This window comes from Mus musculus, chromosome 1 (genome assembly GCF_000001635.26).
Source record: "Mus musculus strain C57BL/6J chromosome 1, GRCm38.p6 C57BL/6J".
Lineage (NCBI taxonomy): Eukaryota > Metazoa > Chordata > Mammalia > Rodentia > Muridae > Mus > Mus musculus.
The window spans coordinates 39551294-39577750 of record NC_000067.6 but is presented as its reverse complement, the minus strand read 5'-3'; the positions used below and the strand labels follow the sequence as shown (position 1 = coordinate 39577750).

Here is a 26457-nt window from a genome sequence, read left to right as displayed (position 1 = left end):
GACAACTTGACTTAGTGGTTTTTGTTGTTGTTTGCTTGTTTGTTTAAGTGGTTTAGGCAGCCAGGCTTTTGCCGCGTGCCTTGCACAGTCAACTCCACCCTCTGAGAAACTTTACACAACCGCAGTCCCACGCTGGCCGACCCGGAGCGCACAAACTTCCCCAGACTTGGGGACTCTGGCAGCAGGGTTGCACAACTCTCTGCAGCATCTGCAAGCTTCAGCTCGGCCGCCCACAGCCCTGCGGCACAGACCCTGGCGCCTGCGCACTCCTCACGCCCGCGGGCAGGGCCCCACCCCTTCCGTCGCCACGCCCCGGTCACGCCCCTCCAGGTGCGCGTGCGCCGCGGGTCCGCCCCCGCCGCGCTCGGCGGTCTCTCGCGAGCCGCCGCCGTCTCCTCAAAGCTGTGGGCCAGCCTGGAGTGAGTCGCCTCGTTCTGACTCGCGCTCTTCTTCCTCAGTAGCCCGGCCGGGCGGCCATGGCGGCGCGGCGGCGGCCCGCGGCCGGCGTGGGAGCCCGGGACGCACTCGCGGTGCTGGCGCTGGCCTTGTGTACTCCCGGGGTGGGCGGCGGGGCGCTCGAGTGGTACTCGGCCATGGTGAGCATCGAATACGTGGACCCGCAGTCGAACCTGACGGTGTGGAGCGTGTCGGAGAGCGGCCGCTTCGGAGAAAGCTCGCTCCGGGAGGAGAGGCAGGGCCTGGTGGGCGTCCCGCGCGCGCCCGCGCCCGCGGAGGGCTGCGCGCCCGACACGCGCTTCGTGGCGCCCGGCGCCCTCGGCAACGCGCCCTGGGTGGCGCTGGTGGCGCGAGGCGGCTGCACCTTCAAGGACAAGGTGCTGGCGGCGGCGCGGAGGAACGCCTCGGCCGTGGTGGTCTACAACCTGGAGAGCAACGGGAACGCCACCGAGCCCATGTCTCACGCGGGTGAGCAGGCCGGGCGCTGGGCCGCTGGCCGCGGCCGGGGCGAGCCTGGTGGTTCCCCGGGTGGTGTGGAGAGGGAAGTGCGTGCACACGCTGCAGGATCGGAGCTTCACCTCGGGAGGGTGAGAAAGCTGGGAAGGGCCCTCGGCCGGGGAGTAGCAAACACACCGGTGGCAGGTCCTACGGAGTTCAGTAACTCTACAGATTCCCGAACCCGGGTCGCTTCCTAAGGTCGGCTCACGGACTCCCAAAGTTGGTTGAGTGGAGAGTGTGTAGGAGTGGACGGCTGGCGCCGCCAGGCTCGCATTGTCTCTTCACCAACCTAAAGTGGCTACTCGATGTGGTTTCTTCCTCTCGATGAGGCGAATATGAGTGTTTTCAAAACCCTGGATCAAAAAACCTGGGTTTTCTTGCTGTAGTTTCTCTCTCGACGCATGTAGGGTGATCGCACTAGCTCCTGGTTTGGACAGTTTGAATTCAGATGAATTTTTTTTTTTAAACTGTTTTCATTGAAGGAAAGAAAGGCCTTGCTACCTCTGTCAGGAGGCCACCTCTAAACACGCTGTTCCAGGGGACAGACAAGGATGAGTTTGCAAAATGTCATCCTTGGGACAGAGTTCTCTCCGGGGACCCAGAATTTGATTGTGTTTCTCTTGTGCCTTCTAAGATCACATTAGCTTTAGGCATCACACGGTTGACTCATTCTGAATTTCCTGTGATTAGGGTTTTTAAGTTTCTGCTACTAGCTAAGACATCTTTCTTCCTGTACTGCATTTTTGTTCTCGTTCTGTTTTGGTGTGCATGCGACACAGAGCTTATAAAGACAGAAAAGTGACCTTGGGTTTAACCATTTTTTTTAACGCGGTTGGGAATGATGGCCATTTGATGACAAGGAAGTGAGCTACGAGTACAGATCAACTCTTTTTTTCTTGGTTGACTCCAGATTAGGAGAGAAATGGGTATAAATTGCAGAAGCATAGCAGGGTGAAGTAAGAGAAGGTAAGGAACACTTGAAATGGTGTGAAAGTAATCTGCTAGAATGGAGAAATGTCCAGAGAAGTCGGGTCTTTAAGAACTCAAGAGTTTGTTGGCTGTGGACCACGGTGGTGGGTGAGAATAGACCGATGTCCCTGCGGTGGTGTTGACTCAGGCAGTTAGTCCGCTGATTGCAAATCAGCCTAATTGTCACTGTCCACACACCATCTTTCCACAAGGCTCCTGAGAGATCCTAGCATCCCAGATATATGTTCCCAAGTTAAGTTCTGTCAGCGAAGATAGGCCGGTGTGACTCCTCGATGTTGGGTGTGTACATGTGTGGATGCACGCACATCTAATGTAGACCGTTTTCTTTTCAGTGACAAGCTCATTACCCTACAATTTTCTAACTCTACCCTTCTGCATTTTTTGATAATGACATTGACATCCTACCAAGCAGACACCTCTTGTTCTAAACATGGCTCAGCAATCTTTCTTGTTTATATTGTTGACATATAATTTATCTGGACCCAGGAAAACACCTCAATCATGTTGACTAGAATCTTCCTTTGGAGGGACACTTCCTTCCCCATTATTTGCCTTCTTTCTAGTTTTCTTAGGATAATAATAGTTGCCGTTTTTTGTTTTGTTTTATTTAAAGGGAGGATCATTACCTTTTGGAAAGTTCATGAAAGTACCCATGCAAGTGACTGAATCTTCCTGGAGTCCCTTTAAGTTAGATCCCTAAAGAAACATGCAAAAGCCTTTTAAAACTTGGTCCTTTATTACTTGGTGACCTACAGGATGTTTAGCTACATTCCTGCCTTCCCACATTCTAGAAGTTTTCCCCACACTTGTAACAATCAGAAATACCTTGAGATTTTGCCAGAACTACAGGGAGCAACAAAATTATCTAGCATTTTGAACCACTGGCCAAAGGAAAATTAATTTGGTAGCAGTGTGACTGATAAACAGGAAAAACTAGAAATAAAGTTAGACCCTTGATCTTCAGCTGTAGACACTGCAAAGATGGGGAAGTTAGCTCTCATAGAACTTAGTCCATTTGGGTACCAGGTATTGATAATCTGGCACTTGAGAAGAATTAAGATGGGAGAAGCCAGCTTTGACAGACCTTATTTAAATTTGATTGAATATCATTTTTTAGAGCCACTGAGGCTGTTTAGACTTAGATTGGTTTCCTCCGTTTAGTCAAAATGTAGCTGAAGCCTGGAAACCCCACTGATTGAGCTGTTCTTAGTGCTTCTGTGTAACACTGGATTTCTATGAAACAGGTAGAAGTGTGCTTCTAAAATTGAATACTGATAACTTTCCTATGTTGTAGGGAATAGTTTTCCAGTTCTTCTGAAACTCATTGCTTCTCTTACTGGAATCTAGCACTACATAGCTTTAAAATTTTAAGTCATTATTGAAATGGAGGATTTTAAAGAATCAGTACTTTAAGATCACACTCTCAGAACAGCAGTAAGGACTTACTTTCTAACTTTAATACCTTACATTCTAACTTTAGCAGACCCTTTGGGCCAAGCATTGTACCTGCTTGTTGGAAATACCTAAGTGTCTGCCTGTGTTGGGTTTATGGTCTGTCAGTAATGATAAACATAACTTCACAGGCCGGAAAAGTTTATACTGAACTGAACTATAGGCACAGGTGCTTAGAAAGCCTATCGAGCGGCTGGGTGTTGGTACCCAAGATAAGTTGTAGAAATTATCTTGACCAAGATAGGGGAAAGCAGATAAAGGCCAAGTCATTAAGGTCGTAGAGTTGGACTTACTGTAGTTCTTGGAGGTTAATAAGTAACATGCTCCTCCAGCTGAAGTTTTTCGCCATGACGTTTTAGGTATGACATTTTACATCCTTGAATCTTACTTACTATGTGCTAAACAATTGGCAGAAGGTTGGAGAAAGGGCTTGAATTGCATCAAGTCAAAGGGCGTTACAGAGATACAGAAGAGTATCTTAGCCAGCCCATTAATCCGCTTACCTGAATGGTCCTGCAGACATTTAGAAAAAACTGGCAATGGTAAGACCACATTACAAACCTTAAAGATTACTCAGGTCTTTTAAGGCCATTGAAAATGGCCACAATATTGATGGGAAGCATAAGACATAAATTAAAATTTCACTGTGACTAGTTCTAAGAACTAAGTTTTAGAAAAAAAGGAAAAGAAATAACCAACTTTAGAGAAGCCATATATTAAGAGATATTCATTTTGTACCGGAAATGCATATTAAATGTTCTTTGATGCATAGATAATTATTGATTATCTGTAATACCATGCTCTCAAATAATCTACAACTTCACATTTGAATTTAAAATATATCTTGGTGCCATAAGGAGCCAGAAGTGGCATCCTAACAGCCTCATAGAAGATGGGGCCAGCTAAGACAGCTCCCCAGAAAGATCTTGACGGACAGGTTCGGGATATTAGGAAGTCGTGTATATGTGTGGTAGGTGGGCTTAGGACTTGTGTGTAGCAGAGGTAGTGTTACAAAAGACTAAAAGATCTGAAATGAACTCACATGGAAAAGCTGCAAAAGAGTTCTCTCAGCAAGAGTGTTCTGTACTATTTACTCCATTTTTCGGGAGGAGGTAGAGGTAAAGTGTTTGTTGTTTTGTGTTTTTATGTTTACTTGTGATAAATAGCTCATGCTGGTCCTTAACTTTTCTCTTTGTCTCCTTATTAGTTTATTTTTGTGTGATGAGTATTTTGTCTACATGTATGTCAGTGTACCACATGCATGGCTGATGTCTGTGAAGGCTAGATGAGGACCCTTGGAACTGGGGTTATGTCCTGGGAATCATCAGGCCTTCTGCTAAAAAGCAAGTGTTCTTAACCACAGAGCCATTTCTACAAGTCTCTTTTCCCTGAAAGCCTCCAAATTTTTGACAAAACCAAATTATACAAAATATTTATAATTATATAGTGTCCCATTGTGAATTTTATCCTCCTCATCCAACCTAACCCAGCCATCCAAAACTTTCTATTTTGTGTAACAAGACACTTACTTTCCAGATTAATTTCCTCTACCCTAACTCCTCTTGCTGGGTCATTTCAGTTGTAGTCCTGGAAGACAAGCCTGTTTTTCAAATCCACTCATTTATGAAGAAACTTTCCATGGGGTCATCCCTGCTGTATGCCTTCAAAACCTGATAAATTGAACAGGAGGTACTTGTCAGTGAGGAGAGACCTATAAAGAAATTAGACAAGGTGTGTGGAAGAGGCCTGCCCGAGGCTGGGGAGACCAGTGGTTAACTGTGAGTACTGCTTTGCAGAGGCCCCCCGGGTCACGGCCCACGGCCCACCTCCATAACAGATGACTCACAGTACCTGTAATCCAGCTCCAGGAGGTCTGAGTCCTTCCTCTGGCCTCCTTGGACACATCACTTGAATGCATGTGTGTGTATTCAACACACAATTTTAAAAATTGATGACAGTGTCTACAGGTAGAGCAGGAGCCACTGTAGAGGTTAAACTGGGCTTGTGCTACACCTTGGTTTTGTTGAGGATTCTCCAGGGGAAGAGAAGTGGCTAGAATGTGGCAGTTTACTTATAAAAAAACCGTGAAAGTTTAGGAGATTCTTTTACTGGAATTTTAAGATCAATTATTGCTGCTAAATTAGTTTTCTCCACCAGAAATTTAACCTTCTACTTTAAATATTTCAGTAGTTCTTATCTTATTGTCTTCAAGACAATACTAAAGTAGACGTTAAAGCTATTGTACAAGTGTAAATCTTTACCACTGTGTTTGTCTAGTTTTTGACAAGGTAGAAAGGGGAACACAAAAATGTGAGAAGAAAACAGTTAGCATTTTATTTTTGGCATGGGAAAACTTGAAATTCTGTTACTAATTTGGCCTGGTAAAAATACTGTTCGTATCTGTTACTCAAGCAGGTTTATGGTGATCCTATGTGCAGTGACCCTGTGCGCAGACAGAAATAAAACAGAAACTCCCCTCCGGGCCTGTCTGCCTCGGGTAAGGTGTAGAGATTACTTTGTGGGTGAGATTGTGTAAGATGACCTTTTTTAGTCAAGCAAGAATGATAACACTAAGCCCCGGGGAAGAAAAAGGATTCCAAAGGCTTGTTTCATCTGTTTCTTCTCTGTGCTTTCTGTAAGAAACTCTCCTGTTTAGCTGATCTTTTTCTCCCTTGTACCGATGTAGGCACAATTATACAAAATTACCTGAGCAGTGTGTGAGGGAAGGTAGAGCTTATGCATGAGCTAGGTTTTGTTTTGTTTTCTTTTTTAACCCCTTTCTTTGCCTGCTGCTTGCTTAGCTGCCTGCCCTGCTTTGAGAATTGTTCTGGGAATATTGATCAGGCTTTGAGAATTGTTCTGGGAATATTGATCAGCTGGCTTTGAGAACTCCTCTGCCTCAGCTTCCTGAGCAGCTGTGATTACAGATGCTGGGGCACCTGCAAATGTGAAAAGCGAGTCCATCAGAGTACAAAAGGTCGCCATGACTTTTACCAATTTACAGTAGGTCCTGAAAGCAGGCTTGCTATTGGAACTGTTTCAGCCCTAGTCCTAGTTACTGCCTCTACAGGCCACAGCTTTAAAAAATACTATATGTTTTTCACTCAGTGAACTAAGTGTGCTGTTTTCTCATCTTTGTTAACTTTTCACTTTCTTCTTCATTCAACAAAATGGCCTGTTTTTTTTTTTTTTAGTAACTTGCTAAGCTAGACTCATCACGATCTCAAATATAATTTTTAAGGATTTATTTTCTTTTATTTGAGTTTCTTTTTTGCATACTGTATTTGTGTACTATATGTCCGCAGTGCCTATGGAAGCTAGAAGAGGGCATTGAATCTCCTGAAACTGTAGTTACATAGATGATTGTGAGTTCCTTGTGGGTGCTGAGATTTGAACCTGGGTCCTCTGGAACAAGAGCCAGTGTTCTTAACCACTCTCTAGTCCCTCAAATACAATTGTAAGATGATTTTATAACCTAGAAAAACTCCTTTCATAAAACTTTTTCTATTCTTGAAGATAAAATGTAAATATTCCTCTCAGGAAAAGATTTCCCTCCAAACAAGATTATCCCTCATATCTATAGTTATTTGTGTTCTAATTGCTTGTTAATAAGTTAAGTGGCAGTCCAAAGAAGAACCATCCTCAAACTAATTTCAAACAAATTGAAAAACATTCTCCGAGCAGTTATTTCAGGAACACACATCACCCTCTGGCAGTGAATGACAAGGTGAGATTTGAACACAAGTCTGGCTCTGCAGCTGCACACCCTTTGGAGAAGATTCAAGGAACGAATACTGACTTGGACTTGAGTTTTCTGACCATGAGAACCAAATAGCATTTCCAGGTGGCGTGTAACACTGAACATCTCCCTGAAGTAAAACCATTCTACAGCCCTCAGCTGTAGAATGACAATATAGCAACTTTCTCCTTTAAGTGAAATGTTCAGTAATGGAGGTTGTTTACACACACACACACACACACACACACACACACACACACACTCACCCCTCTGCCCACCTCGTCACAATATTACTGGGATGATATTGGCACCAGAAATTGTATCACCTGGTAATTATACAATGGAAGTCATTTGGGATTCTTTATGAAAGCTTTTAGCTGGGATGGCAGCATTTTAACATTGTTTATATTGAAATGTTCTAAAGTTTCTTTTTTATTAAAAAGGATTTTAGCAGCCCAGGTGGTGGTGTGATGTGCCTTGGAGGGCAGAGACAGGTGCATTTCTGTGAGTTCCAGGCTAGTCTGGTCTACAGGGCAGCCAGTACTGTTACACAGAGAAAGCCTATCTTCAAAAACAACAACAAAAAAAGGCTTTTAGCTTGTACCTTGTAATTTTGGGTGTCTTATAGATGTGTCCTAGTTGTTGCTATACATGTTTCTGGACTGCTGGATGCTCATTTTCCTAGAGATAGTTACTACTTGCTTCCAGGTATGTCTTCCCAGTGACACTAGGGACATTAATGCTTAGGGTTAGGTTCAAACTGGTCCCAGTATCACCTTGCAGGCAGAGGCCACCTTAGAAGGGTACCCTTCTGGCATTTCAGTAACAAAGTTCCTGTGGTTAAGATCACGGTGGAAATGCTATGGACTCTATGTCTCAGTAAGATAACATAGTCTATCTTCTGTTTTCACCAGATGAATAAATAAAAAAAGAAAACATAATGTTCAAGGTGTGGTTAAGGAAAAGGTTTATTGTAGATGTGAGGGAGAGCACAGCCTGACTGAACTGGGCCATGAGAGAAGAGAGAGAGGGGAAAGGGAGAAGAAAGAGGGCAGAGAAGGTTGAGAAAGCCAGGAGACCAACAGCACCAAGAGGACCAGAACCACAGTGGCTGGGCTTTATAGGAAGGGGAGCAAGGCTCAGGGCTGGAGAGGTCTCACAGGGGCAGGCAAATGCCAGCCTGGGTGACTGGAACAGGTTCTTGTGGGTAGGGAGAGACTTGCATATGTTAAATAGGCACCTCAGTTAGCCATTTGTTCCAAGGTTCTTTGAGACCAAACTATTCATAGGACTTTCTGCTCTGCAAAGTGAGCCTCCTCCATCCAGAAGCTTCTGACTCGCTGTCTTAGGGCTTTACTGCTGTGAGCAGACACCATGACCAAGGCAAGTCTTATAAAAAACAACATTTAATTGGGGCTGGCTTACAGGGTCAGAGGTTCAGTCCATTATCATCTAGGTGGGAGCATGGCAGCATCCAGGCAGGCATGGCACAGGAGAAGCTGAGAGTTCTGTGTCTTCATCCAAAGGCTGCTAGTGGAAGACTGACTTCCAGGCAACTAGGGTGAGGATCTTATACCCACACCCACAGTGACACACTCATTCCAACCAGGTCACACCTATTCCAACAAGGCCACACCTTCAGATGGTGCCACTCCATGGTCCAAGGATATACAAACCATCACACTCGCCCTAGAGCCAGTCACAGCCTCCAGCTCTTCAGTAGCCTTCCATGGGCCCTCTGTTGGGTTGGCTAAGGAAGTACTTGGAGATTTTTAAGGATAGCAACTTTACCTGTTGTTTTTCTTCTCTTGAGTGTTGTCAGAGCTACTGCTTCACCCTGTGCACTTATGTACTCTGTGCCATTATAGCCCTGTCATTTTGATGGACACTTAGATTGTCGCTGCAGGCCCTTGGTGAGGGAGGGGAAATTGGAAATCAAGGGGAAAATGCCAAATCAAAGATTTGTTTCATAGGTGCAGAAACTGAACAGTTCCCCTCTTTTACATATGTCTGTCAGTGTTGTCATGGTTAGAGCTAGAGAAAGATTTTTGAGAAGCATTCCTGCAAGTGTGGAAGAAACAGCTTTTTGAACCACTTGAAAGTTGTACCTCCAAGTGGTCTCAGTAGTGGTATTTGGGGAGTCTGGTTCAGTATTTTTGCACCATTTAACCTACACCAGAACTTTGTTATTGCTTACCAGGGAAGTGTTCTTGCTGTCCCCAAACCTAGGCTTCTGAATTCTTTTATCCCTATGAGTATGACACTAGCAAAGCACAGCTATGCTGGTATTGTCTGCAGCACAGTCAGTGAATGAGCCCAAGTGTGTTTGAAATCTGGGCATAGTTAACAGCCAAACTTGGCAGGGCTCTGTAGGCTCAAGCTGGAGGCATCCAGCAACTCTGAGACCTAATGGATTTCTTTAGATCTCTTTGTCTTACCCATCTTTCTTACTGGGGACTGAAACTGGGGTCTCACACATGGTGAGGACTTTGTCTCATTCATACAGCATGAAATAAACACATTTTTAGAGAGGTGCTTGGGTTTAAATTTTGCCTCTCCCACGCTAAGCACACATGTACCATTGAGGTATCCCCAGCCCCTTAGACACTGTCCTTTGCACTTAGTTTGGTTTTATATCAGCTTGTTCAAAACTAACTGAGAGAGACAGTCCAGTAGACTGGTTGGTATGGATAAGTAGATTTAAACTTCTTTTCTTGGTCTTGAAGATAGTCAGCCTTCTGCCTAAGTAGGTGAGCACTCAGGCCGAGCCATCCCCCCCAACCCACTCTAAGTTCAGTTCATTTAACCTACACCAGAACTTTGTTATTGCTTACCAGGGAAGTGTTCATGCTGTCCCCAAACCTAGGCTTCAACTTTCCAACTCAGATCACCTTATTGTGGTTTCTGTGCTTGAAGCTTTGAGAGGGATAGTGAAAAATTCACAAGTTTTCTGTAAGAAAGCTTTTTTCTTTTTCTTTTCTTTTTTTTTTTTTATACCAGACATGATAATGCATATTGTGTCTAGCATTTAATTTAATTCTATCATTTTCAGGAGTCAGAGGCAGGAGAAATTCAGGGCCCACTATGAGACACTCTCAAAATATAAAAAAACTAACACCAAAAGAAGCCTTGTGCCTTTCTGTAACACATTATTATGGGGAAGGGATGGAAAGGCTGCCTTTGTATTTGTCCTCTCTGCATGCCCAGGCACTGTCCTGAACACTCAGATACCTACCTTATTTTACTCGTGTTGGATTCTGTCCTATTGACACAGGGGCTGATCTCATTGAAAGCTTCTGGAGTTTGATATTATCAGGACATCTGTTAAGGTGTCTTGTTTTGATAGTAAGAATCCTTTGTCTTTTAACAGATTTTTTTTTTTTAATTGCTGAAGGAGCTATAGGGACAGCTTGAGGACACTTGGCTACTCTTTCAGAGGACCCATATTTGATTGTGTCTGAGTCTCAGCACTCTCGTGGCAGACTTGTAACTCGTTATAGGGCATCCGACACTCTGCTCCATAGTCACCAGGCACACATTTACACAGCGAATTGTGCTGTAAAGCTGGTGGGGTTTGTTTGTTTGTTTGGTGTGTTTGAACTATTTTCTCAGTAAAACAACCATTTTTAAAACTTAGAGTTTTCTGAAAAATTTAACACAAAGTTGTTCTTTCTCTTTTAAAAACTACTTTGTTGTGCATATTATATCTATTCTTCCCAAGTTACTCATTTGTTACTTTAACCTTGACTTTGAAAAAGGTTTTATTTTCCTATTGTCATCTCTTCCCTCCTCTCTCCCATACCCATCACAGCTATTTAAGAACCTCTAGATGGATTATTATAATTGAATTTTTTTCTCTAATAGTACATATTGTAATTCTCTCCTTTTAGTTTGTATATTTCTTTTTAAACATTTGCATTTTTGATTTAGTAATTTATTTTTACATGCATTGTGAGAAAAACATACAGATTTTCCCCAATATAATATCCATTTGCCTTCATCTGGTTTTTAAAAATAGTCCATTTTCCATATTGACTTGTGTTATCACTTGCTATGTACTTTTTTGTGTATTTCTGGGCTTTCTGTTCCATCTCATTCTGTGCACAACTTTGGCTGCTACCACCATGCACTTAATGCTTCACCTGTAAAGCATTGTCCAGGGTTTGTTGTTTAAAAGGCATCATCATCATCCCTGGTCATTTCTTAGCCCTTTTGTGACTTTAGAGGGAATATTTTTGGTTTTTTTTTTAAATTTATCTGTTGATATGTTGTGGTTGCTGTATTTATAGCTAGAGTCATATCATAATAAACTGAAGATTTCTGCCTCTTTTCTCTCAGGTCTTCAAAGCAGTGTTAAGTAGTAGTGAGCACAAGCTGGGCGGGGTAGTGCACACCTTTAATCCCAGCTCTGGTGATTGGGGGGGCTGGGAGGCAGGTGGATCTCCATGAGTTCTAGGCTAGCCTGATCTACAGAGTGAGTTCCAGTATAGATTGGTCTTCATAGTAAGCCACTGACTTAGGAAAAAACTGGTAGTGATCACAGAAGAGCTCTCACAGTCCCTCTTTTTTTTTCCTGAGATCAGGTTTCTCTGTGCAGCTCTGGCTGTCCAAGAACTCACTCTATAGACATGTTTTTAATTCTGATGGACATGTTTAAAGAATTTTACATTCATATTCATAAGTGAAATTAATCCATGTGATTCTTTTGCTTTTTATTACCATGTTTGATTTTATAATCCTAGATAGACATCTTTATAGTTCTGGAGTTAAGTACTCTGCCATTGAACCCCAGCCCCCAGCTCTTGGGTTTTGATTTCTGGAACAGGGTCTCGATGTGTAGCTGGGCCGGCCATTGGGATAGGGACTCACTGTATAGCTGGGCTGGCCTTCATTGACTGTACAGTCCAGGCTTAGCTTAAAGCTGAGTCTGCTGTTTCCACCTCTGGGTTAGACTTTGACCATGTACCTGGAAGTGTCCTTTTTTTATTTTTAATAAACTATGGAACAGTTTAAATACACTAATATTTTGTGCTTCTTAAAGGTCTGATGATAGAACCATCTGTGAATCTTCACGTGTCATAGATTTAGGGAGAACAGTTCCTGGTGATTTTCTCACTTCAGTCAGACTCTGTTCTCTTTTGGAATCAGTTTTGGCAGTTAAAAAATGTTTTTCTGAAAATTATTCATTTTTATTGAAGTTTTCAAATGTGCACTTTGATGAACATACTCTTAACTTTACCTAACTTTTGTCTTCTTTATTCGTTGCTTTGTCCTTTTGTGCAGGAACAGGAAACATAGTCGTCATTATGATTAGCTACCCAAAAGGACGGGAAATTTTTGATCTGGTGCAAAAAGGAATTCCAGTAAAAATGCGGATAGAGATTGGTACTCGTCATATGCAGGAGTTCATCAGCGGTCAGTCTGTGGTGTTTGTGGCCATCGCCTTCATCACCATGATGATCATCTCATTAGCATGGCTGATATTCTATTATATACAGCGCTTCCTGTATACTGGCTCACAGTTTGGAAGTCAGGTAGTTACGGATAATTTCATTTTGATTTTTAAATGATAGCTCATAAATATAATCTATATGCTACTTGAAGTTACATTTAACCACACTAATTTCAGTTTGTTTATTGAAGTCATATGATTTTGATAAAATTTTTAATTGGGTTACTTTTTTATACATTTGGTTTCTGCAGGTACCTATACCCTCTGTCTTTATGTAGACAGAGGGAACTAGACAAAGGGCATGTGAGCATGAACACGTGTCCATTTTCTGCTTGACATAAGGCCGAGGGCTGCTTTGTGTCTGCTTTGTGTCTGACAGGCCATCAATCTGAAGGCAGGCTCTTCCTCTGTAGCAGCATAGAGAAGAGCCAGAGGCTTCCAGTGGCACACTAGGGCCTAATGCACAGTATGGTTCCTGGCCTGATAACCAGGCAGGACTCTTTCTTCTCGGGCACCATTGGTGGAGAGTGGATGGTACCTTCTTCCTGGGCATCATTACTTTTTGCCAATTTTTAAGTGTAGGACTTGTTTTCTGGAAGTTGAAAAAGTGTGGCTAAATGACAATTCATGATTAGAGTGCTAGAGTTCTTGACTTCCATTTCAATGTCACACACACACACACACAAAAGGGTATGGAATTAGAAGCATGGGTTGGGGATATGGCCCTTGGTAAGGTGCTTGCTTAGCATTTGTGAGGCCCTTAATCTCACTATTGCATATTAGCAAGTAAGTAAATAAATATATTCTTAGCTGGGCATGGTAGCTCAGGCCTGTAATCCTGGGTAGCTTCAAGCTCAAGGCCAATCAGGGCTTTAAAGTGAAGCATCATATCTTAATAATGGTAATGATAATAATAAAATAGCTTATATGTTTATATGGCTCTTTTATATATTAAAAGTTAATGTTTTTTTCTGAGCTATTTTCATAAACTGTAGTGTGTGGGTTACTTTAAACAGACTATTTAATAATACTTTTTTCCTCCCCAAGAATCATAGGAAGGAGACTAAGAAGGTTATTGGCCAGCTCCCTCTACACACTGTGAAGCATGGCGAGAAGGTAATGCTTTCCTGTGCACTATCTGTCTCACACTGGGGGATGTTTGTGTTGGAGGAGGATTTCCTTCTCAGGCTGCTGTTCGGCAGTAACGAGTCTGATGCTTCGTTAGGTCTTCATGTGTGTGTCTCAGGTCGAAAGGAGAGTTGACAGGAGTATAATGAGTGAAGGACCATCGTGGCAGCCCTTAGTTACATGTAAATGAGTTACAGTCACAGAACAGTGTATCTCAGTGGTAGAGCTCGGCTTAGCTTAGCATGCATGGACTCCTAGATAGCTCCAGCACCCCCTTCCCAAAAAGGTTAAATGAGTTAAGTTTGATTTAAATGATAGCTCCTACATTCTGTGTGCTTACTAATGACAGTGTGCCAATATTCCCAACTTTGAAAGTCCCTGTAGGCCCATAAAGACTGTAAAGATGCTGGGCTTTTTTTAAAAAGTGTGCACCTGAGTCCTGTGAACATTTTGTTGAACCTGAATCTGTGTGTGCATTCTCTCCAAGCCCCTCAGTTCCTGCAAGGACGTACTGAACATTTCTAGAGGAGAGAAAGGAGATTTTTAAAACTACATGTTTAAAAAGGAGCCATTTTGACCCTCTCAGTCAGAGACTACAAGCAGTTAAGGAGCAGTGCAGAGCCTGGCTGCTCGGATACCTGTAGCGGGAAGCTTTGCCAGCATTGTTGTCGTAGCGGGCGTCGCCTGCAGTGCTGTGCTGACTCAAGTGCTCCCATACTGCTCAGTGCTCTCAGGAAGCTTGAGTCTCACCTTCCAGTCTGCACTTCTCTTCCTCTGTCCACATAAAGGACTTTCTTTAAAAGACATTACACTTTAGGCCTTTTGGGTTTAAAAAAAAAAAGAAATCTGTTATTAATGTCTTCTGTGATATATTTAGGATTAACATATGCTTTGGGTTATTCCTTCCCCAATAACTTTTGTTGTTGTTGTTTTCGGGACAGGATTTATCTGTATATCCTGGCTGTCCTAGAACTCAATCTGTAGACCATGCTGGCCTGGATCTCATACAGATCCGCCTGCCTCTGCCTCCCAGGTGCTGGGAGTAAAGATGTGCGTACGCCACCACACCCAGCCCCCAGTAACTTTTACACTGTAACATAATGGAATTTTAATAGTTGATGCAAGGTACTGATTTCTTACTCTGCAAATCACCAAGTAAGTTTCCAGTTAATAACTAGTCGTGCAGAGTATGTGTAGAATTTTTCATAAGAATTAATAGAAAATGTCCTTCTAGTAATTTATAAATTAGATGCTGGTCTTAGGCTGTGAGAACCGATTTCTAAAAATGTATTTGTTCTTCAGTTCATTTGCAGGAAGGAATCAGTACCCATTAAAACTGCTGCACTTGCTCCTCCTGTTTTCTCCTCTCCTTAGGAGGGAGTATCATCCCTTACGTGTGAGGAGACAGACTCATGTGTAACTCACTGAGCCAAGCTCTTGGGAATATAAGTAAATTGATACTATTCTCTTCCTATATCCAACATTTGTTCAATATTTCCTATACAAAACATTTGTATGATACCAGGAACTTGTTTTAAAACTGTCAAAAGAATGTTTAACATTTAATAATGTTTAACGTGTGTCTGTGACATACACGTCTGGGTTGGGAGTGTTTTTACACTGTGAACTAACACAGGAACATGATTGTGTGCAGTCAGCATCTTACCCAGTCCTGAAGACAAGTGATTATTTATTTTAATTTTTTGTGGATTTATTTATAATGTATAAGTTTGTAAATTATTAAGAAATTTTAAAAAGGCTTCCTGTATAATATATGATATATAAGTGAAAGTATTTTGTCACAACATATATTATTTTCAAAAAAGATATATTTTATGTATGCAAGTCTACTATCACTCTCTTTAGACACACCAGAAGAAGGCATCAGATCCCATTACAGATAATTGTGAGCCACCGTGTGGAATTGCTAGGAATTGTACTTAGGACCTCTGGAAAAGCAGTCAGTGCTCTTAACTTCTGAGCCATCTCTCCAGTCCACATCATATAACTTAAGGGGCTGGAGAGATGGTTCAGTGGTCAGGAGTGCTAATTGCTCTTGCAGAGGACCTGCCTCTGCTCTGCCTCTCCTCTGAGGAGCTCCTGCTTCTGGCCTGTAAGGCCTCTCCATGCGCATGGGGTACATATACAAAAATAACTACATGTTTTTATAAAATACCACAACAGAGAGTTTCAAATGCTCTTATAAGTTAATTTTAATAGTCTCTGGTAATGGTATTATATACATACAAAAATCTGGTTTTTACTGCTTCCTCATTAATTGCTGTAGGTGGCTAAGGATATATTTAAATAATAACTCAATGGTAGTGGGGCTGTGTTTCGTAATGTGAAGTTACCAAACATGGCAGCCTCAGGAGCGCATGCTGCATGAGGTTCTGAATCCCTGTCTCAGAGCCTCAGCTGTCCTGGCTCCACTGATGTGTCCTAACTCATAGAAAGCCTAGGACCTGTAGACTCTGAGGTGTAGAAGTAGTGTCAATTCTCCCACCCTACTGCTAATATGGCTGCTTCTATACGTTTGTTCATGTTTTAGGCAAAGGTGTTAGCTCATTCTAATTTGGGGCTGGGGGTTAACAATAATGAAGTAAAATCTCAGATGTGTAGTCGTTGTACTTTCTCTAAGTTATAACTGTTCTTTCAGAGATACAAATTTCTTTTTAAATAACTCCAGAAGCCAAATGGCTTATTTGAATATTCATTCCCTTTATGCTTTATATTTGAAAAAAATTTTTTTTCATCATAGCTGGTGTGGCTGGAATGTAGTTAGCTTCCTAGAGTGTTAGCTAGCATTGAAAACGTCCTGAATCCATTGTCCAGCCCTATCTATAAAACTGGGCCTGGTGATTCCTGAGTACAGTCCAGATGTTTGGAAGATGGAGGCAGGAACATGAGAAAATCAAGGTCACCGCTGGCTACACAGCGAGCCTGAGGTCAGCCTGGGAATAAGACCTCTAAAAACAGTGATTTGCTTGTCTGTAGCCATTAGTCATCTAATACTTCTTCAGACACTTAGTATTCAAAACGCTGTTAGTGCCTGGGCTAGGCAGACAGTGGTTTTCTTTCCACCTTTCATTCAGTTTCTTTAAAAAACTGCTAGCGGGAAGAAGGAAATATGTTTTAGGTTCCGGTTGTTCCAGCATAGAGTAGTAGGATCCATTGCTTTGGTCGGTTTCATTGTTTTCTAACTTATTGTTGCTGTATGTGCAGTGTGTGTACATGTGACTCTCCCTCTCTCTCTGCAGGGAATTGATGTCGATGCTGAGAATTGTGCAGTGTGTATTGAAAACTTTAAAGTCAAAGATGTTATCAGAATCCTGCCATGCAAGTATGAATACTTTTTTCCTACTAAGATACTGAAAATTACTTAACAAGTCTCACTGTTCTGACAAAGGGTTCCATGTTCTCTGACAGGAAGTCATTATGATCTTGGATTACCTCATCTTTCCTATTGTCTTCAGAGACCTGTAGGTGACCACTAAGAGCTGCTGTGCGTCTTTGTCTTGCATTGGCTTTTAGTCTTACCAAGGCTCGCTTAGACTCCTTCACACACCCAGTAATGCAGAGCACATGCTAACTAGAAAGGAGCAAGAACGTAGGACTGAGAGCCTTCAAGTGGCCCAGAAGCAGGGTCAGACCCACAGAAGTTTGCCTTTACTTATTTGCTGAGTGTGGGTTCCTTTCGAAGCTGTAGGAAATGAGTACCCTCCCTTTGCTGAGGTTTCAGTAGCACAGATGCACTTAAAACTGGGAAGTAGCCATTTTATTTTTAATAATCTGTTATTTTAACTGACTTAAAACATTTTGTTTAAAAAAGTTGCTGATTAGCCAGGAGGTGGTACACTCAGACCAATACTTGGGAGACAGAGGCAGGGGAATCTCTGAATTTGAGGCTAACCTGATCTACTGAGTGAGTTCCAGGACAGCCAGAGTTACACAGAGAAACCCTGTCTCAAAAACATACCTCCATAAAAGAACTGCTGATTAGCAAAAGGGCTTGTTTTATGTATAGAACTTAGATGTTTTTCTTTAAAAAAAAAAGTCTAATAAATGTCAATTATACTTTACATATTTTAGAATCAAGTTGCAGAGTACTGTATTAGCTTCTTTTTTTAATATTTTACTATGTATATGGTACTTTTTAGTAGATTGAATTCTTGATACCTCTGATGAGGAAATAAAATGAGTACCACAATAATAACAGTTCCCCGAGGCACGCCTGGCTAAATTCTGTCAGTGTGTATAAACGATCAGCACGAGGGCATTTAGTGAACTGAGGTCAGTATAGGTTGATCATGTTCTGCACACGAGCATTGGAAGAGTTTTAGGCTGGTTTTAGAACAGGTTTCAGAGTGATGCTCAAGAGTGCACAGAAGAGAGGGGGGGTGCTGACAGCTGCACTGAGCTCATGCTGGACCTGTGCAGATGTGTTAGCTGTGCACATTACTTGCTCTCCTCATTGGGGTTGTTATTTTGTCCACTTTTCTCCTAAGCAACATGTTAAAACATCCCCAACAAAACTGAAGTTTCTTCCTTGTTTTTGGACAATTTCTTCTCGGTCAGTGAGTTTTAATTTGTGGTTGAATGACAAACTGAACTAGAGTGTTTCACAATTAAGAACTACTATTTTTTTTTTTAAGAATTACTATTTTTAATGGTACTGGCAGATTTTTGTTTAAAGAAAACCTTCAGCAGAGTAATTATAATGAGTAGTATATGTAGACACTGAACAGCTGATGGTGTAGGTGTAGAGAGTAGGAGACATACAGCTCCTTGTGGTCATGCTGTCTAGTCACACAGCTGGGGTTTGAGCTCTGTCTGTCTGGTTTCAAAACCTGTAGTTCACACATGTAAGAGGGGCAGGAAACCAAGATAAACCAACAAGGAAAGAAAGTGTGTGCGTGCGCCTTTCTGGTAGCACAGATGTTTATTCAAGAGTAGGCTTATAAAATGTGTAAATGGAAATAACCATTTTTTCTGCCACTCAGATGATTAATATATATTTCCACTTGAGTCACTTTATAGACTTGAAGAAGATATTATCAACTTGGGATTAGTTTATTACTGGTACCTTATTTGTGGGCTTTGTTAGCCTAAATGGTTTAGAATAAGTATTCTACTGAAGCACATGAAAATGATTGGGCATTGTAGCGCTTAACAGAATCCCAGCACTTGGGAAGCATAGGTACAAGGAGTCTGAGTTCAAGGCAATCCTGGACCACATAGCACATTCGAGGCCAATTGGGTAACATAGCAAGACCCTAATCTCAAAACCATAGACTAACGCTCATACACACACATGCGCGCACACACGCGCGCGCGCACACACACACACACACACACACACACGATTTAGTATGTGGTGGAAATAGATCTACCATATTTTTGTTTAATGAAGAGCTTTCACTTTAAAAGAAAAAAAAAAGCATCACTAAGTCCAAATCTTAAGTGGGAAATAGACTGGAAAATAACTTAGACAAGTAGGTGGACTTCATGTTAATGTGTGGTTGGCTCACTTTATACAGGGTGTGTTGGTAAAATGCGTTATTTCCTTTATAAGATATGCAAACATTTATTTTAAGACATTAATACATACTTAATTTTTTTAGGCATATTTTTCATAGAATATGCATTGACCCATGGCTTTTGGATCACCGAACGTGTCCAATGTGTAAACTTGATGTCATCAAAGCCCTGGGATATTGGGTTTGTTACGTTTTTGTTTATATTCAATCTCTACCCCAGTTCTTCCTGAGTATCTCACTTTTATTACTGACCCAGAGGCAAGGTGAACAGATGAAATATTCCTTCTGATATCCTTACTGTTACTTAAAGAAGTTTTCAGTATTTAAAATGAATATGTAGAATAGTCCACATAAATCCGTGAACTGAGTTTATGACAGAATACTATATAGCCTATGAACATCTTCCCCAATCTGTAATTCCGAAGTATAGCTCTGCATATGGTAGCATCCTCTGTGTGTGTGTGTGCTTATGCATGCATGGGTTTGTGCATGAGTGCAGATGCTTGCATGTTTGGTTTTATGTAAATTGAATCATAGAATGTATGAAGTAAATAGAGGTGCCACCTATATCTTCTGGCTTCAGAGACACATTTTACACATACTATACCCAATAGATTCTGATTATCTGCTCTCACTTTTTATGGGCTCCACAGTTTTTTTTTTTTTTTTAGACTTGCATGTACTCTATTATGCCTCAAAATACTATTGATAAAATTATAACTTATTTTAGCTAACAATATTTGAAGGACTGAGAATACAGCTCAGGGTGCTTGAAGGCCTTGCGCCAAAGTCCTGGACTCAATCTCCCTATCACATAAACTGGATGAACATTGTATACAACTTAAAACTGTTATAGCCATGTATGCATCTATAATGGTGTCTCTAGGAGCTATGCCTGGAACAGGGCTGGCTTCATGGGATGCAGGTGTGACAGTCGCCCTTTAGCTTGGTGTGGCCCTTCAGGGAGAAACTGTTTCATCCAAGGACGGCTGTACTACAGCCTCATCCTGCTTTGTCCTGAAATGTGTCTTCCTTATAGAACTCCTAAACTTCCTTTATTGACAGCTTTTCATTATCTGTCCCTTTAGCCTGAGATAGCATACCTCCCTCATGGGCCTGGTTCATGCCCTCTATGTACAAGCTGCAGTTCAACAAGAGGTTGAGTCTTCATGGTTCAGAATTTTAAATGAGAAAACACAGAGCTTGATGAATTGTTTCCTTGACAGAATCTAATTCCCTTCCTTAAATGCACTGTAAGCTTATGCTCAGTTGTCTTTTTTGAGTGATTCTAAACCAGCTTTTCCACTCTTGACATTTATGTGAGACCAATTTCTGTTCTTAGCTAAGCAGAGACTCGCATTCTCATACATTTTGTTCAGAGAGTATAGGCCCACTTATTTCATATATAAGAGATGAGTCTTCATTTTATATGAGGTTGAATTCTTTTCTTACTAGAATACAGAGAATGCGTGCGTATGTGGCGTACTTTGTGAAGGATAGGAAGCTATTATAACTTCAGCACTAGGGGTGTGTCTTGCTTTTAGTGTCTCAGTTTCTAGAGGAGGGCCCATTTCCCTATTACCAGTAGAGTTCTCAGTGACTCTTAAGACTTCAACGCAGTCCTTTGGTTTGCAACCATATCCACTACATTCATTGAGCAAAAACTGATCAGACAAATGCTGTCTAAGATGTTAAATTGAACTTGGCTCGGAGATAATTACGGTATAGTATAGAGATAATTACGGTATAGTCCCTTTGCTAGAGCAAGGATTCTTGGGGATTTCACTTTCAGGCCAACCGGGGCCAGTGCATATCCGGAGATACAGCACAGCAAGGGAACTTGGTAGATGCCATCTGGGTCAGAAAAGAAAGTGTTTATGCTGCCTGCTAGACATGGAGAAATGGAGGACTGTATTTTAGTGGGACTGCTGAGGGACTGTCACCTCAGTGCGTAGTAGGTGGATGGTGTGTGCACGGGGATGTGAACTCGGGTGGAGCTTGGTGGAGAGCTAGGTTTGGCAGCTTTGTTGAGAAACAGATTGGGATGAGGCTAAACAGGAGTTGGTATTGTAACATTTCAACAGGAATTTTGCTTGATGTGTCTAGGATGTCTAGTTACTGGTGAGGGAAGAGGGAGTGGTTTTAAAATGCTCCTAGGACAGAGCAGAGATGTCTGAGTGCCTGTGAACCCACGCTCACAGCCTACAAACCCTTAGTCACTTCCCAGCAGTTTCATCTACCCACGTGCATCTGTGGCTCTTAGGTTAACCAGAAAGAATGTCTGAGACACCCACCCACTGGTGTTGGGGCTTAATGGAGTATGACTAAAGGAGTCTCTGGCCATGCTTTCATTATCTTCCTTCAATGCAACAAAGAGAAGGAGGTGGGAGGGGAGTTGGAGACAAACCACAGTGGAGAAAGGACACAGAACAGATTTTTAAAACAGATAAATGAAGCCTTCATCTATTTAGAGCCTCTTTGTCTCTGACACCCTGGTGCTATGCTGTAAAATGGCCCAGGGCTGCTGCTGGGGCTGCGGGAGCAGCAGTGACGCTGTACAGACTCCGCAAGAAGACAGTTTCAGGAAGTAGCCTCTTTGTTTAAATCATTTAAAGGGCGAGATACAACTTCCATCAAGTAGGGAAACTCTTTAGAGGAAAACAAAACAAACTTAATAGGTCTTTCTGACTGGATACAGGAGATGGTGTGCCTCCCACCCCGTTCCCTGTAGAGAGCCAAAGATATCTCAAGTGAATTTACTAGCAAAATGACCCCGTACTGGTCATGTCACTGAGAAAGCCATTGTCTTTTGTCTGCCTCTCAAGGGGGACCCTGAGGATACGCAGGAGCTACCCACCCCAGAAGCTGCCCCAGGAAGGGTTTCTGTTGGGAATCTGAGTGTGACATCCCAAGATGAGGAGAGGAGTGAAAGCAACCTTCCATCATCTTCCTCGAGCGAGTCTGGGCCACACCGCCCCTGTCTTAAAGAAGATGCAGGGGAGGACACAGCATTACTAGGTATGTGGCTACAGATATAAGCGCACAATGTTACCAGTGAATGGAACAAAGTGGAAGGCAGGAAAGTACTGTCGTGTACATAAAAACCACAGGCCCCCACTTCGAGATACCATTTCAAGTTTTTGATGCATACATTCTCAAGAATGGGGGATATCACACAAATGCTGTTTGGTAAACTGTTCTTTTAATGTATGAAGTTCTTTCTGGATCACTTGGTAGATAAATTTTTATGACCAAGTTTTTTAAATTTTCTTTTGAGTTGCTCAATTCATGTCTATGTCTTCAGTGGTTTCTGTAGTCTCGTCGTATTGTGTAGCATGTGGTGAGGTCCTGGTCTTCTTGCAGCTGCTTCTCAGCTCAACTGCTTTTTCTTACTAATTCTTAGTTAACTTTTCTGATGCCATAACAAAACACCATGACCAAAGCAACTTAAAAGGAAATATTTATTGGCGCTTAAGAGTCCATGATCCTCATGGTAGGGAGCGTGGCAGCAGGCAGGCATGCCCTGGAGCAGTAGCTGAGAGCTCACAGTTTATCCACAATGAGAGGAAGGAAGGGAGAAGGACTGGGCCTCCTTTCCAGAGGCAGGGGACCAAGTAAAGGAACACATGAGCCTGTGGGGCCATTCTCATTCAAACACCAGGTCATAGTAATGCTTTCTTTTTGTTTTTTAATTGTAGTGGGCCCAAGTAGAGCCTAGGGCTTTGGACTTGCCTGATAAGGTGTACCTCCAGCCCTTTTTTAGAACTTTTTTAATTTAAATTTAATATGGAAAATACAAGACCTTTGTCAAATATTTTGTCTCCTCTCCCTCAGTTTCTTTATTTCTTTGTGTTGGGAAATGCTAATCACAAACACTGGCATTTGGCCATATTCCAGTGACTAACGTCTGTATTCTTAGCCTCTGTGTACTTTTCTGTCTTCTGACATAAAAGTATCTTGGGACTTTTATGGCATGCTAAATAGGAAAGTCTTTTTCTTCTTGGTTGGTTATGGTTCATTAGAGAATTACTGACCTATGTTTTGGTAATATTTGTAGGGTTTCTTTTTCTTTTTTCCCCCAAATTCCTTTTTGAAACTGTGTCTTATGTATACCAGGCTAGCCTCAAATTCCCTAGATAGCTGAAGATGACCTTGAACTTTTGATCCTCTGATCCCACCTCCCAAGTGTGAGATTATAGGCATGCATTACCACACTGGTTTCATGCAGTGCTTGGGATCAAAGTTGGGGCTGTGTGCATGCCAGCAGGCCCTCTACCAACTGAGCTACATCCCTATATCTGCCCCTTTATAATTAATTTATTCACTCATTTATTTATTGGGGTACCCATGTATGTCATGTAAATGTAGAAGTCAGAGGGTAACTGAGGAGTCAGTACTCTCCTACCTTAGGTTCCAGGGATAAAACTCAGGTCATCAGGATTGGTAGCAAGAACCCTGTACGCCATGAACCGTCCTGCTGGCCCTCTCTTCGGTATTCTTTAAAGATTAATTATGAAGTTATTTTGAGCCTGGTGTGATAGTGCATAACTTTAATCCTGGCATTTTAGAGGCTGAGACTGGAAAATCTTTTGAGTTTGAGGCTAGCCTGATCTATATAGGGAGTTCCAAACTAGCCAGGGCTACATAGTAAAACCTTCTGTCTAAACAAAAGAGAGGGTATAGAGATTGCTCTGTGGTTAAGAGCTCTGGGTGATCTTCCGGGGGGCCTGCGATCCATGACTAGCACTCACATGATGGCTCATGGCCATCTGCAAGTCTAGTTCCTGGGGTGTGATACCCTCTTTAGCCTGTGCAGGTACGAGGTGTGCATTTTGTATCCTTACATACATACATAGAGGCAGAATACCCATATACATTTGTCAATTAAAAGAAAGTCCTACCAACATTTTTATTAGAATTAAAATAATCTATAGATAAATTTATAGATAAAATAATTTGTAGATTAATTTAATTGAGAGTAATTGATGCTTCTAATTTTGAATTTGGCTATCCTGAATAAGACTTCCAAAATAGCAAGATTAAAATTGAATCAGATTGTTTTTTAACATGTTTTGAAAAACTTACAAGAATGGTTAGAACTTTCATTTTTATTGTATATGTCGGGAGGGGGCTACGTGTGTGTATGCAGGTGTAAGGGCAACGTGCATGTATTCTTCAAGGCATCATTATACACACACACACACACACACACACACACACACACACACACACACACGGTTTTTGTTTGTTTGTTTGAGACAAAATCCTACTAGCCTGGGACTTGCCTCGTAAAGCTAGGCTGACTGGCTGGGAGTCTCTGGTCCATCCCTCTCCACGTTTCTTAGAGCTGGGATTATAAGCACACTATTATTACACCCAACTTTTTTAATGAGTGTTCTGCAGATGAAGCTAAGGTAGAAGGCACTTTACAAGCTTAACCATCCCCCAAGCCCCTAGAACTTACGTTTTAAACCAATATTAGAAAAAAGAGGCAAAGGAATATGGTGGCTCCAGGGAATGGATTTCCCAGGATCATAAAGCCGGGCCCTGATCTCACCGGTTCTCTGGCTAACCATATTACAAAGCAACATATTCAACACAGTAAGGAATTTTGCTTTTAGGGATCCTTTTGAGTCAAACGGTGTATAGACTACTGTGATTTGAGTCCAGAAAGAAACTCAATTTCTTTCCTCAAGAGCGTGACCCCACTTGAGATGTGTAAACAGAGAGGTCCTTTAAGGGCAGTCACCAGATGAATGTTGGCTCAGATAACACTAGAAAGCCTGTGTGTCATACTTACTAAATGAAAGGATATTTCTGTATTTCTCTTGCTGGTTGAGTTTAAAATGGGTTGTCATTTTTACATGTAAGTTTTATTTAAATGTTTCTATAATTTGTTTCTTGAATTATTGTCTCCACATGTGTAACTGAGGCTGGACAGACCGACTGACCTAGGATGGCTTTTGGTGCTTTGTTGTAGGAGCCGGCAGGAGTGAGCCTCAGCATGGAGGATCCATATGCTAGCACCATCCTCACTGACAGCCTCACCGACAGAGCCTTGGCTTGAACAGGACATTCAGTTTTTTACTCTAGGGCAGAGTTTGTATACTTGAAAACAGTGGACTTTATTTTACTTTACCTTTCAGATTCAGGTTTGATATACAAAGGGCTGAGATATTTTATTCCTAAAAGACTTTTAATTAGCCTTCATCTATTTATCTACTAAATTATGATGTCTATCATAAGTTTTGTTGTATCACCTGTCACAGATGTATGTGGAGGGGTTGTTTCTGAGTACTAGACTAGCCTCTGTGGTATAAAACAAGAGTCTGTCTCTTGGGCTTTTTAGACAGAGCTCACCGAGTTGAAGTGTGAAGTGTAGTTCCTTATTGATCACATGAACGTCTCCTGAGCGGAGACTGTAGAACTTGGAAATGAGAAATCTTGCCGTGGGCAGTGGTGCAAACTGTGGCTGAGGCCCGAGGAGCTTGAGTTCAAGCCTGCTTCGGGCTGTGTAGCCAGACTGCTACAAAGGGGTTAAGAGAGAGAGAGAGAGAGAGAGAGCAAGAGAGAGAGAGGGAGAGCACGCGCGAGAGCGAGAGCGAGCATTCAGCTGGCTTGAGCTGTGTAGTCTGCAGAGACTTCAGAACCACACATTCCTTCTTATGTGGAATTGTGAAAAGAACACTAGATGATTTTATGATTTACATTTCTACTTTTATTGCCTAATTTCTTTTCACACTTGGAAGGAGAAGGGAATTTATCCATGTTTTTCTACAAACTAAAAAAAAAAAAAAAAAAAACCTGGCAAAAAATGCCATATTGCATGTTAAAAAAAGCATTAAAATATGGATTCATTAAGAAAATCAAGTAGGCATACAGTAATGTCTTTAAATGATTAGTATATTTTGGTGGATTTGATCTTTACAATTAAAAATACTTAATTAAAAGTTTGATTCTGTTGTTGTTAGACTAAAATAACATTTTCCTAAAGAGATTTTAAGCCGATTCAATACTGTGACCTTTTATCCTTCTTTTCTGTTTAATGTTCTCGCTGGTGAAAGTCTTTGAAGACTGTTGTCTAAATTCTGTATAGTGCTTAGATACATACTTTGAAGAGCAAGGAGTCCATTGTTGTTGATTCTAAACTTGTGTTGTATGTCTACTTTGTAGACAAAAATAAATGCTTATTGACAAAAATT

At 41.8% G+C, this 26457-nt stretch overlaps 1 protein-coding gene and 1 non-coding gene across 4 annotated transcripts; both read left to right on the top strand.

Annotated features, from left to right (window-relative positions):
* Window positions 1-311: 311 nt before the first annotated feature.
* Window positions 312-26457, top strand: Rnf149 (ring finger protein 149). Of its 3 annotated transcripts, none has more exons than NM_001033135.3 (7): window positions 404-924; window positions 12419-12669; window positions 13635-13703; window positions 16976-17058; window positions 19340-19436; window positions 22081-22273; window positions 25236-26455. In NM_001033135.3, exons 1-7 carry the CDS (start codon window positions 477-479, stop codon window positions 25277-25279), a joined length of 1185 nt encoding a protein of 394 aa, NP_001028307.2. In that variant the 5' UTR covers window positions 404-476; the 3' UTR covers window positions 25280-26455. The 3 variants fall into 3 exon arrangements, 2 of the variants coding, with proteins under 2 accessions (NP_001028307.2, XP_006496289.1); XM_006496226.4 differs by lacking the exon at window positions 404-924 and adding an exon at window positions 1048-5893 and having other exon boundaries at window positions 25236-26457; XR_373259.4 differs by lacking the exon at window positions 19340-19436 and having other exon boundaries at window positions 312-924; window positions 25236-26457.
* On the top strand, window positions 3876-4005 carry LOC115485772. Its single transcript, XR_003949248.1, has one exon. It is a non-coding gene; the product is annotated as a small nucleolar RNA SNORA33 (small nucleolar RNA).